Here is a 12,302-nt window from a genome sequence, read left to right as displayed (position 1 = left end):
ATTCGGAGAAACATTTGGGTGAGAAGGTCGTACCACGACACCTTCATTATAGATTCACCCATGTGTTTGTTTTTTTTTTTTGTTGTTGTGGGTCCAATAAAAACTTCATTGCATTAAAAGCGAAAGCCACATGATAATTACAGAGAAAAACAACAAATGAAACAAACAAAAACCAACAGAAACATAAAATCTCCAAAATAAGACCAAACCGTAGACCAAAGAAACAAAGGAAATGCTAGTCCAGAGGGAGGCCATCGGAGAGCAAAACACCACAGAGAGAGGAAGGGGGTGCTACAACCCAATCCTGTTCTTTTTAGCTAGCAAAGGCGCAAAGCGATTCACCCATGTTTTATTCCTCAGTAATCACTCCATATAAATACACTCAAACCCATTTTTCACACAGATGAACGAATGGCAAGCTTATAAAACTTTTCAAGTCGATAGTATCATTATTTCAATCCCAGCTTCCATTATAGGGCCAATTGTTTGAAAGAATTTTCAATGAAGGCACAAACTACACATCCACATTAGAAAATGGTATCTATCTTTACCTCATCATATCGTTCTAATAAAAACGGATATACTATATAGAGAAGCAAAACAAAGTTCCCTACTTGCAGTTGCAGGTCTCTCATCTCTCTCTACATATTTCGATAACACTAACTTAGCATTAGATTTCTCAAGAATTCAGCTCCACAAAAAGGCTGGCCTGAGGATGCAACCCTGCTTCTGTCAAGGATAATGACAGTTTGTCTGTGCCGTATACCACCCGAGGGAAGTTAGAGACGAGACTATAATCCACGATGTCTAAACAACCCAGAGAGTCGACGTAATCATAGAGAGCTTGAATTGTTGAGGTACTGTGGAACCTCCTTTCCTTGCGTTCTCCGGTAGGGAACCTCACCAAAACCTAATTTGTCCAATAACATTCACAAACAGGCATTAGGTTAAACAATGCAAGAACCCAAGCCAGTACACTAAGGGCATATATGCGTAGAATTTAGGAAAATGATGCCTTTGCAGTTGCCAAGGCCTTTAAACATAAAAATAAAGTCAAATAGATTCCATAAGTTGATAATACTGATGGATACAAAGTTAACATGCTGCATTAGTAGTAGTACATGTAATTATATGAAAGTAGTTATATGAAACATCTATACATCCAAAAAGATACAAGAAAGTATCAAGAGAAAATATAAGTTCTGACATAAGAGGAATTACTCGTGTAACATTAGGTCCTTTTTCAGGTTCAGCACCAAGTGACAAGGCTTTCTCCTGCCGCATCCTAGCTAGTGCAGCCTCTCTCTCTGCAGCTTCACGTGCTGCTCTTTCACGAGCCTCTTCTTCCTCCTTAAGCTTCCTCTCAGCTTCAGCAGCTTCTCTTTCCAGACGTTCTTGCTCTTCTCTCCTCTGGTTTTCCCTTGCCTGATGTTAAGTATGACAACATTAAGGCAATTTTTAAAGAAACAACAACATAGAGCTTCTAAAACCTAAGACTTTGTTGGTCAGGTGAAAAGTGGCATGGAGTCTGTCCCAGAACAGTAAATTATAATCAATAAACTAGTTAAACTATTAGCATACTTGATCAGCTTCAAGTGCTGCTCTAAAAGCAGCATCTTGCTCCTCCCTTAAACGAATGTTGTTTCTTCTTTCTTCTGCATCAATCCTTGCTGTAACAAGAACAGAAGCACTTTCTTCAAGTACTCTGTTCAGCAATGAGAGCATTTCTTCAGGAGATTTTGGCCCCTCAACCTTGAAAACACAAAAATGATATATCAATAAGTCCAAAATGAACAAGAACAACATGTTGTCATCAATCACCTTCTAGTTACCATAATGTTGAAAGGAAAATAGGGAAATGGGACCAAAAAAAATTCAAAGTCAAAACTTTATCATATGATCCAAAATGAATATTTCAACTCACTCACAGAACATCAATTTGAAGAGGCACCATTTTAAGAAGTAAAACATCAATCTTAAAGGTGATAACACTCCTAAAAGAAAATAGCACAATGTTTTTTTTTCTAACAGTCATGCATTAGACTCTTCTGTTGGGCCTCTAATCCTTCAAATCGAATCTATCCTACATTCAAGTTTAGGCCTAAAACGCATGCTTTCCATGTTATTGGGAAGAAAAAACAAAGAGAAAACCTTAAACACTTGAGTTTAAAAAACAGCAGTAGAAACCCTAGGGAGTGGACAAAAAAAAATCAAAGAAGATTGAAAAACTAAAATAAAATAAAGAAAGGAGAAAAAGGAAAGAATTAGAAAACTAAACTACAACAGTAGGTTGATGTCTATCTATGATTCCAACATTGACCACAAACACCAATCAACCCTCCAAAGGGTCATGGTTCTACTAACATTACTCACAGCCAAATGTTAAGGCATGCATGGAATATGAAAGTTTGTAGCAATCTGAAATGGGAAAAGCCAATGAAATCAACCTTTATTTCACTACTGCACTCTGTATGTTTGCCCGTTAACCCCCAACAATCACTAAATACTGACTGGTCGCTTGACTTTACATAAAACAGAAAGAAGCTACTTAAATTGTTTTCTAGGAACCTTCATTTTCTAACTTCAGCAAGCTTCCCTAATAAGAACTAAGAAGATACAATGACATACATGACATTCCTTTATCTTCTTGAGAATGACCTTGATAAAGGCTTAAATTCATCCTCCAAGATTTTCCAATCCATTACCAACTATATAATATCATCTGTACCCAATATATAACCACCGAATTCATGAAGCCCCCACTTTCTTCAATGTTCAAAAATCCATATAATGTTGCAACTCGGGTATCATAGTTATCTTGTAAGTAACAATATTATTCATCTATTCAACTATTAAAACCTACAGAGTTATCAATTCCACAGACTCGAATACGAAGAGAAGGAAGAAAAGAATAATATACCTGCTGAAGCAGTACAATCCTCTGGTTAGTGGCGGCCATAACAACAGCACAGAAGGGGAAACGCGAGGCCTTCAAGCTGTTACTCATCTTGAAGCCTTCACTGGCCCGAATACTACCTCCCCACGACACGAAATTCTCATTGATAAACGCCGCCAGGGTCTCCGAGCAGAGAGTCCTCTGGCAAAACGACGGCGAATCAGGATGATCCGGCGAGTGCAAGTACACGAACAACAGCTTGAACGAGTTCCTCGACCTTTGCAAGGCGTCCATAAACCCTTCGCTAACGAAATTCGGCCTCCTCGTCCCGTAATCCCTCTCGAAACCGGCCACGAACTCCATCGCCTCCGACGCCACCGCCGACACCGACACTAACCGGGCCGACGACTCGCCGCCGCCGTCCCGGCCGTGGCCCAGCCCAATCATTCCGAGCGAGTACGAGAGGACGCCGCCCGCGGCCCACAGACCGAGCCCAATTGCGCCGGAAATCAACCCTAGACTACCGGAAATGACCGAAATCGGCAGAGTAATGATCTTCCAAGCCAAACCGGGTGCGGCAACAGCATTTGAAGGCAGTCCAGATTGCTGCGACGATTCTTGGGGTTGAGAAATAGAGTTTAGGCCGCCACCGCCACCGCCGGCGTCGGTGACAGTGTAAGTGATGCCGCCGTCGGCACTCTCAGGCGAAGGATGAGTGGTAGTGGCGGTGAAGGAGGAGATCGCGAGCTCGAGGTCCCAGCCATGGGCGGTGAGGATCTCTGCACACAAATCGGGGTCGTCTAGGCCCGTGATCGCTTGGAAATACGCTAATTTGTCGGCTACATCAACCATATCTGCACGGAAGATGGTTGCAGAGATGGATTGGAAACTAGGGCTGCTTGTTCGAATCTGGAAAGAGAGACCGAGTCGAACCGAGTTGAGCCGAGAGAAGACGACGACGTTCTTCGAATGGTCTCTGAAAGGACTGAGGTTTATGGTAACCAATGAACAGGTAGAGAGAGACACTGCAAGTCGTATAGTTTTGGGGTGGAATAAATGACCCCTGAATGTTGGGTAAATAACGGAATTGCCATTGTCGAATTCGGAATTATTAATATCGTTATTGTTAGCTTATATCATTCGGCGGGCTGAGAAACCGACACTATAACTGTCAAAATAACTAAAACGAATAAACGACGTCGTTTTTAGTCAGCTAACAAGCCTAACAAAGCGAAAGTTATCCACACCTGTTATGCTTTCACTGACTTCTAAAGTCGGACCACATTCTGTGGATTTGGTAATCTGGAATCCACATTGAATCCAAACCCGACAAGCCATTGGAGGAATTGGGTTCTACAGTACTCATTCAAAATGAAAAAATTTCAATCATGGACAAAAAATAGTAATGGTCTGTGTTAATCTCAAAAATCCCAGTGATAACAAGTGGTGAAGAAAAGATCTGATTGCTAAATCTATACGGACAAAAGTACAGAGCAAATTTACAAAGTCCTAATCATACAACCGTTGATAATACATGCTCTCTGCTTCTCTCATGCCCATGAATTTTTTTAAAAAGAAAATGGTTAACTCATTTAATCTCCTGGATCAAAACCTTGCCCCTAGGTTCTGCTTTATTGTCCACTTTCCCAGGCCTTGAAACAGCTTCATAGTTGAAAGCTGAAGTTTTCTCTGCGCTTACAATGGCTGCTAAGGAAGACCAAGCTTCCCCGGGTTGCTCATGCACCCAACACATTATGAAATAAATTTTCCTCTCAGCCTGCTTGAGCTTACTCCTAATTTCAACTCTTCTCGACTTTTTCTGTTTCTCTGATTTCAGCTCCCACTCCCCAGCCTGAACCAGCCTCTGCAGATCGCAAAGCATGCACAATAAAGCTGGACTTCCTAAAGTTAATAGGCTTATTACATCATCTATAAGACCGAGCCCAAATTTCAGGCCACCCATCTGTTTGAAAGCCGGAGAGCACGTCTGCTCCAAGCAATAGGACAGAGCTTCAAGGACAGTCTCCGGTTGCCCACCTTGACCCAATACAGAGGACACAGAAAGCACCACCATGGCTGATCCTATGGAATCTGATTGCCAATCTCCATTGTAGAGACGGAGTGTGAAACAGTAGCTATATATAATGTCAACCAGATGAACAGCTAAGGATGGTGATGGCTTCGTAGAACTGAGCTTACTGACTGGAGGCAGTGGGGTGTCCGGCCCAAGGGGAATCTCACTTGCTTGGTCGCTTTCTAAATCATCTTCTGGTGTTATTGATTCTTCCTCTTTGGAAAGCGGTTGGATAAGTTGGGTTCCTTCCTTGCTGAATGATATTGTTCTGGCAGAAAGCTTCAACCACCACGGATCCCAAGGCTTAATCAGCTTACTCAGTTCCCCAGATGCAACAGCTCTTTGGAATAGTTTCTTCTCTTCTGCAGATAGATCATCAAAACTAACTTGACCTCCTGCGAAGATTAATGACAATAAACCCATGTCAGCTTTAGGAAATAACAAGGAACTCAAAGATCGCTTAATCCAGAACAAATACAATTAAAACTTCCAACTATAAACTAAGTAGTGTAAGGATCTGTCTATTTAAAATGTAAAATCAGTATGAATGAAAGATGGGAAATAACTTGAGAGGTAAAAACTAAATACATTAATGAAAGGATAACAGGAATGTACCAGACAGCACTTTTTGAATAGTCTCCTCAGATAGAGTAGAATCTGCCAAAAAAATTAAGAAAAGACTTTGATCAGGAATTGTTAAGCGAATTTGCTGAAAAAAGCATTTAAGGACCATAAATTAACATGAATATTAACTAGGTAAGTTAAAAATACACAGAAAATAAACAGAAACTCTCACTCTTCACTTCAAGTATACAAAGTAGCAATTTTATTTAATTAAAGCCTTAACTGCGCCATCAATAAGAACCCGTTCAAAATTGCACAGAACCTGCTTCATTTGTTCTCAAATACTAAAAAGATCCAATGCTTAAATAAACTTGCGCATGTCGTCAACTACTCTACAATCAGTGAGCATTGCATCAAAAAAAATCAGATATTCGTCACTCCACAGTCCACACTCAATCCCAATAATCATTTATTCATAACTATAGTCTAGTCCTAATTCCTAAACCAAATCAGTAGTAGCAAACCCTCAATAAGAAACTTCTCTGTTCCTAAGCAGAAATCCTAATCCCATCTTAGACCTTACAATGAATACCATGCAGAATTCCAAGCATGCACCAAAAGGGTCATTGAACTTGCAACCCCATAAATTTTCTAACAAAAAAAGAGCACCAAATTAAAAAATAATAACCTACCATCCTCATCCATCATGCCATCAGTTTCTTCTTCAGAATGAAACCGTTTCAGTATGTCTAGCATCTTCTGTTTAGTTTCGTCGTCAGGACCCAATTGCCCAAGCTCCCCCACCACATTTTCTCGCATAAACGATTCGGTGCATCGAATACTATGAGACTGTTCAAAAAAATAAAAAACATATCAAATTAATCAAACACAAAAACACTATACAAACTCCAATCAATCCCAATAAATTACTAGAACAATTATTAGCATACCTTGTAGCAGTGCAGGGAACAGTACCGAGAGTTGCACCGAGGGCATGTATATTGTGAAAATTGCTTCTGGCAACTGCATTGAGACAAAGAACACAAAAGTCTGATGTGAATTAAAATCCGCGAAATTCACACAAAATTAACCAACTTTGAAAATTAAAAAGGGGTGGGGTTGGAGAAGAGCATACACGTGGCAGACGATACGAGAAGGGGGTTCTAAAGGGGACGAACTGGAGGGTTTTTCAGAGGTAATAATGGACTCCGCCATGAACAAAGCTGTTGAGCTTCGAAGGGTTTAAGACAGTGACTGCCGTGAGGCCCGTGACGAAGTGAAGGAGGAGAAGAGGACCGTCGAGAAAGTTCCTTTCTTCAATTGTTTGGTTATATAGGAGGGCCAAATGAATTCGAATTAGTAAGCCCACTAGAATATTGGGCTCGATGTTAAAGCCTGGTAAGGTTGTCAAGAAATTGGGCACAAGGCCCACCAGAGCCGGGCCTATTTGGGAATGCTTCTATACAAAGCACTTTTTGTTCAACAACGCTTATGATGGTATCGTTTGTGTTAGAAGCACTTAAAAATGCTATAAATGTATTAGGAAGTGCTTCGTTAGAGAAAGTACTCACTAGAGTGTTTCTCTAGAAAACACTGAAAAGTACTTCTATAACTCAAAAAAAAAAAAAAAAAGTTTTTTGATATTTCTACCAAACAAGATAGTAAATATTCGGTAACATCAATTTCTGTTTCCAGTAACCTACTTTCTTGTATTTTTCATTTTTTCCTAATGCAAGACATGAACACGAGATTAATTCAGGATGTGAGTGTGCGGTCGAACGCTCAGCGCTTGAACGGCATCAAGTGTTTGAATTTGTACCCGAACACATCCTGTAATGTTCCCACATCCAATGTTTCGCATTATAAATGGTATCCTTTTGTCCAAAAAAAAAAAAAAAAGATGGTCTCCTACTTTCTTATGTCACTGGCCCCAGTAAAAATGCATCTACAAACCAAATACATGAGTTTGATCTCATTAATACTAAAATTAATTGCTAACAGCACTTACACAAGAATATCATCTTTATTGAAGTAACTGTCCTTCACAACAATTAGTACCCAAGAAAGAGAGATTTTTCTTTTATGATCAAATTGCAAACTTTGGACAAGAACAGGTGACACAATGTGTTGTAAATATAGAAATATTATGCTATTTACATGTGCACTTGGGACATTGCCAAAATAAGTCAAGTGCCATATGCATTCAGAGCCTCAGATCCAGGCATAACATCATACTGTAAATTGGCAGATTTCAATTGTGGTCCAAGTTGTTAGTGCTATGATTTTAGAGCACCACTGCCAATCTGCATTTTGTACTGTGCATGACAATCTGCCAAGAATGTTATACAACTCTCAGACCCTTCGAAGGGTCCTAATTCTTATCCTCTTCCTTATGTTGATCTGGTACAACTTTATTCATTGGCTGATTCTGATTCGTCTTCCCATCCGCGACGAACTTGTATTCAGCCAACTCCCCTAGCTCTTCAACTGCATTAACCATGCCTTCAATCCGCGCAACAATTTCAGTCAGCAAAGAAGCTAAAGTTACAAGTGGAATGATTTGCATGAGAGGAACTGAAGCTTTTGTGGAGCCTTGCTCTTTGTTTTCAGGACACTCAGCTTCTTGCAGTGGCTGGGGAATGAATAAACTGGGGAGTGATTTTAAGTCCTTTTGAAGCCCAAGTACCGCATTGTTCATTTCTCCAACTAGGAAATCTATTGTTGATGATCTCTTCATTGTTTTCATGGTCCTTGCAAGCTCTTTTATGACTCTTGAAGAGTCAGAGCTTACTTTTAAACAAATGTTGCTGATGTGCTTCTTTGTGAACTCATGGACCTGTTGTTCAGATGAAATGGTTTAAGTTGAAGCTTGCATTGGTGATAGTATATTCCCCAATAGTACTAAGAATATAAGAGTGTATAACTCGTAATACCTGATTCTCAGAATTGATACAACCATTGAGGGCCTCGATGCAATAAGCACAATCGCGCATTGATGCCCCGATTTTGAGGTATTGTTTCCACGGATGGCCAAAGTTGAACCGGCCATGTGCAGGCTCCCATCTAGCAAAATTGGCCTGTAAAAAACAATGTCAATGTCTAGTTTCAGTTAAAAATGAAAATAGATCAACAACTCAATGAAACCATGCAATTGTATTTTTGTTACATACCATGGATTCTTCTGTTGCCTTTGAACCTAGAACACATTTGTAGCCAAGCATTTTTTTATCAGACTCTTTGTCACTGGTACTGGACCCTCCATTATCATTGAAATACTCTGTAACAGAACCTGAAACATAATGGGACATGTATATTTTCAGTGAGATTGTCCTAAACCTTAGCACAAGTTTATTGGTATTTGATTAAAGTATGTACCATCTAAGGAATAGGCAAGCTTATCCATATTGCGAGTGATAAGCATATAGAGTTCCTCCCCAGCCCAAATGGGGCAAATGATCATTGTTATGATGATGCACAAGGAAGTCCCAATGATGATGGTGGATATTCTTTGATTGGCCAGATCGAATAATTTATCCACCCGGTAACCCGAAACTGTAACTAAGCTGAATGTGAGGATGAAGATCAAAGCACCATAATCAAACCGAGCTTTTATTGATGGTATAAATCTGGAGAAGGTTGCTGCAGAAGCTGAAAAGGGAAAAAAATGATAATAATAATAATAATAAGAACAATAACCCTTTGGAAGTGTAGCCAGTCAGAATATACAGAACATGAACATATAGGACTACATACCTAATAAAAAAACTGAAGTTCCAATAATGAAAGGCTCCAATTTCTCCCCTGCGTGACTGGCTATCCAGTGGGTGCCAATGGCAAGAAAGCCAGCAAGAGAAGTTCCACAAATTCTGTTTATACATTTACACAATGTTGCACCTGCATTTTAAAGAGTTTGGGATATTCAGCTTCAGGCAAGTTACTGTTATAATGCAGCATTCTAAACATTGATGTTATATATGTGTATGTAAATCACTAAATCATACATGTAAACTTTGTAATGAAGACTAGGAACTTACCCACATTATTTTCAAAGACAACCACAACTGTCATAACTGCCCACATGGCATTTCCTCCCACACCTTCATACAGAGGTCTCATATAGTAAAAGAGTGAGACCACAGTGAGAGCCATCCCCACCTTGAAACAATGAATCACTTTTCTGGGATCATTATGTCCCAAGTCCCAAGCTTTCTTCAGGAACCTCCACACTTTTAACACCAACCCTACAATCAAACCCTTTAAAGTAAGCCAGGCTCTTGTGGCAGGCCCTGCCTCTGGAGCCAAAATTTCAGATGAACCATCTCCCATTCTTATCCTCCACTCCATTCCACTAGCTACTTGCTTTTCCTGAGCCATTTTGGCAATGGACAGAAAATTATTTCCAACTTCTAACCTGGAATGAAGAACACCTGTTGGAGTTGATAGTTGCCAGGGTCCTCGATGTGATGCAAAGGGACTGTTAGCTTTGGTGAGGAAAGCTGAGTGACTATTGCAGTATATATACAATATACAGAGTGGATTTTGGTTACGTCATAGTGGTCTGAAATAAACAAATAAACATATAAAAAATATAAAAAATTTCCAATGGCGAGGCAATGACAGCAGCTAGAGGCTAATGCAATTCTTTTTTATCCATTTGGTAGGGTCAGTTAACCTTCATTTCTCTTGTCCCACTTTTCTCTCAAAAACCTGCATGCACTGAAGTTTATTCACTAAGGGGAGGTAATATGCATTTTAATCTCATAATCCTGCAGTGCAGTTCTTTACAAATGGACCATCATTATCAATTAGTCCATTTCACATGCAAAACCGACAGATCAGTGTTCAATCTTGGAAATGGAGCACTTTATGAATACAACTGGCATCACCTTGCAGACCAAATAGCATTTAAGAGTTAAATGTGACAGTCTAAATCATATAGGAATGAATAATGTTAGAGGAACCACATTTTCGAATCACATTAACTCACTTGATTATGTAACAGTTGATTTGTTTGATGTAAAAAGTAAACTAGACCTGCAGATTTAGGAAGTGGAAACTTACCGGATGTAATTAGATAACTATATGGGAAGTGGGGACCTTTTTTTCCCAATTTGATTTTAGTTATCTGTATATTTTTTATTCTACTAAATTCTCCAAGTACATTGGTAATAAAGCATGCCTATTTTCCCTTAATGCCCCCAGAGAGAGAGAGAGTCTTTAAATGACCTAATACCAAACCTTCATGAACAGGTGACATAATGTTTCCTACAATTGAAAAGTGAAAACATCAGCGCACTATGATCACACAGTTACTGATTAAATATATTTTGCTAGATAGATGTGTAAACTGCTCATATTTTGTTTCAAGTGGGTCTTTCATCAGATTCCTCTTTCATCTGTTTCCCATGATAAGAAAATTAGGAACCAGCACTCAAAAAATATTTCAATATTATGTTATCAAGGATCTTAATTTGATTGAACAATTGCAGTCACACATTAGTCCACTTGCCTTATTTAAATTTTTCATACTAAAGTCCTTTGATTCCCAACTAATTTTATAGGCCTCCCTCTATGGCTTTATATGAAGCTACAGAGAAAATCAAAATATATTTTCAAGTCCCTTATAGGAAAAAAAAAAAAAAAACAATTGTCTTAGCCTCTTAGGGACTTGTTTCTTTCCCACTCTGCAAGTGTGAATGACCCAATTCTTTATTCCCATTTTTTTAAGATGAAGCTCCAGGCCTCTACTGTCTCAGTTGCTTAATTAGTTAATTTACACCAGCTGTTTTGGACCGAGAGAGTGCAAAAATTTAAGCCCATTCGTTAGGGAGAGAGAGCCAATGTTAGACCTGTAATCAATGCAGTAGTGGGTTTCAACCATAGTGGAGAGCCCAATATGAGTGTAGAAATGTTAATATATGATATGTTTAATTAATTTGAAATCAAGGCAAATTAGGTCGTGACTTGAACCATCTAAAGGTAGATAACTTTATATAAAGTCAAGTAGTGGAGTATTAGAGTAGAGTTAAAACTTTGGGCTGCTCTTGGTTGTTGGTGATTTCACTTTGAATGGAAAGAGCACTTATCTGATATCTCCTTAAGCTGGAGCCTTTCCACTGCTACATGCACTGATTTGAAAGGCTATATCAACTATCAAAAAACCAAAGATTTCCTCTACAATTTCATCAGATTGTTTATCGTATATGTTTAACATAGTACATGTATTAGCACCATATGTGTACAAAATGCCGAAAGCTGATGCATACATTTTAAACCCGAATTAAATACTAAATCCTAAACTTTTAATCTTACAAACACTTCTTTTTTATGTTGAGGGTTCACGTCTTTTCGACTTTTATTAAGTTGTACTAATATTGTTTCAAACTTAATAATTTGAAATGGCAACCGGTGTTGATTTTTTATCTTAAAAGGTCTCAATATATAATTTACTATTGTAAATATATTATTATGTGTGGTTATTCATGTAATTAGTTGTAGGGGCATACTAGTAAATATTCAAAACCTAATAAACCCTACCTCTATATAAGGATATTTATAAGATGAATGAAATACACAGATATATTCTTTCTGCCTCCTTTTTCCACAAACCCTATTTTTCTACATACTTTTACAACATTTACATAAATATCTCTTTTAGTATACTCAATAATAAACAAAAGATTCAATTTAAGACAATTGTATTTGAACCACACAATTTTAACACTTACCAACAAGAGCATTATTTACCTCCTGTAATTTGTTTCTTAC

At 38.7% G+C, this 12,302-nt stretch overlaps 3 protein-coding genes across 3 annotated transcripts; all 3 read right to left on the bottom strand.

Moving 5' to 3' along the window:
• Positions 1–420: 420 nt before the first annotated feature.
• On the bottom strand, positions 421–3,913 carry LOC147274325 (UBX domain-containing protein). The gene is made up of 4 exons (XM_086257159.1): positions 2,921–3,913; positions 1,582–1,752; positions 1,222–1,425; positions 421–910 (listed from the first exon to the last, which is right to left on the bottom strand). Exons 1-4 carry the CDS (start codon positions 3,746–3,748, stop codon positions 680–682), a joined length of 1,434 nt encoding a protein of 477 aa, XP_086113285.1. The 5' UTR covers positions 3,749–3,913; the 3' UTR covers positions 421–679.
• Positions 3,914–4,310: 397 nt separating this feature from the next.
• Positions 4,311–6,813, bottom strand: LOC147274324 (HIT-type Zinc finger family protein). The gene is made up of 5 exons (XM_086227713.1): positions 6,670–6,813; positions 6,485–6,557; positions 6,227–6,383; positions 5,586–5,627; positions 4,311–5,365 (listed from the first exon to the last, which is right to left on the bottom strand). Exons 1-5 carry the CDS (start codon positions 6,747–6,749, stop codon positions 4,485–4,487), a joined length of 1,233 nt encoding a protein of 410 aa, XP_086083839.1. The 5' UTR covers positions 6,750–6,813; the 3' UTR covers positions 4,311–4,484.
• A 1,073-nt stretch (positions 6,814–7,886) lies between these two features.
• LOC147274323 (aluminum-activated malate transporter 10-like) lies at positions 7,887–9,908 on the bottom strand. The gene is given in 7 exon segments (XM_086228037.1): positions 7,887–7,911; positions 7,913–8,370; positions 8,468–8,611; positions 8,705–8,823; positions 8,910–9,182; positions 9,288–9,428; positions 9,569–9,908. Coding segments are annotated over 7 exon segments (1,500 nt in total).
• Positions 9,909–12,302: the final 2,394 nt, after the last annotated feature.

The sequence above is a fragment of the Dryas octopetala genome, chromosome 9 (assembly GCF_963921425.1).
Source record: "Dryas octopetala chromosome 9, drDryOcto1.1, whole genome shotgun sequence".
NCBI classification, from domain to species: Eukaryota; Viridiplantae; Streptophyta; class Magnoliopsida; order Rosales; family Rosaceae; genus Dryas; species Dryas octopetala.
The sequence above is the reverse complement of the archived record's forward strand: the minus strand, read 5'-3'. Positions and strand labels throughout refer to the sequence as shown.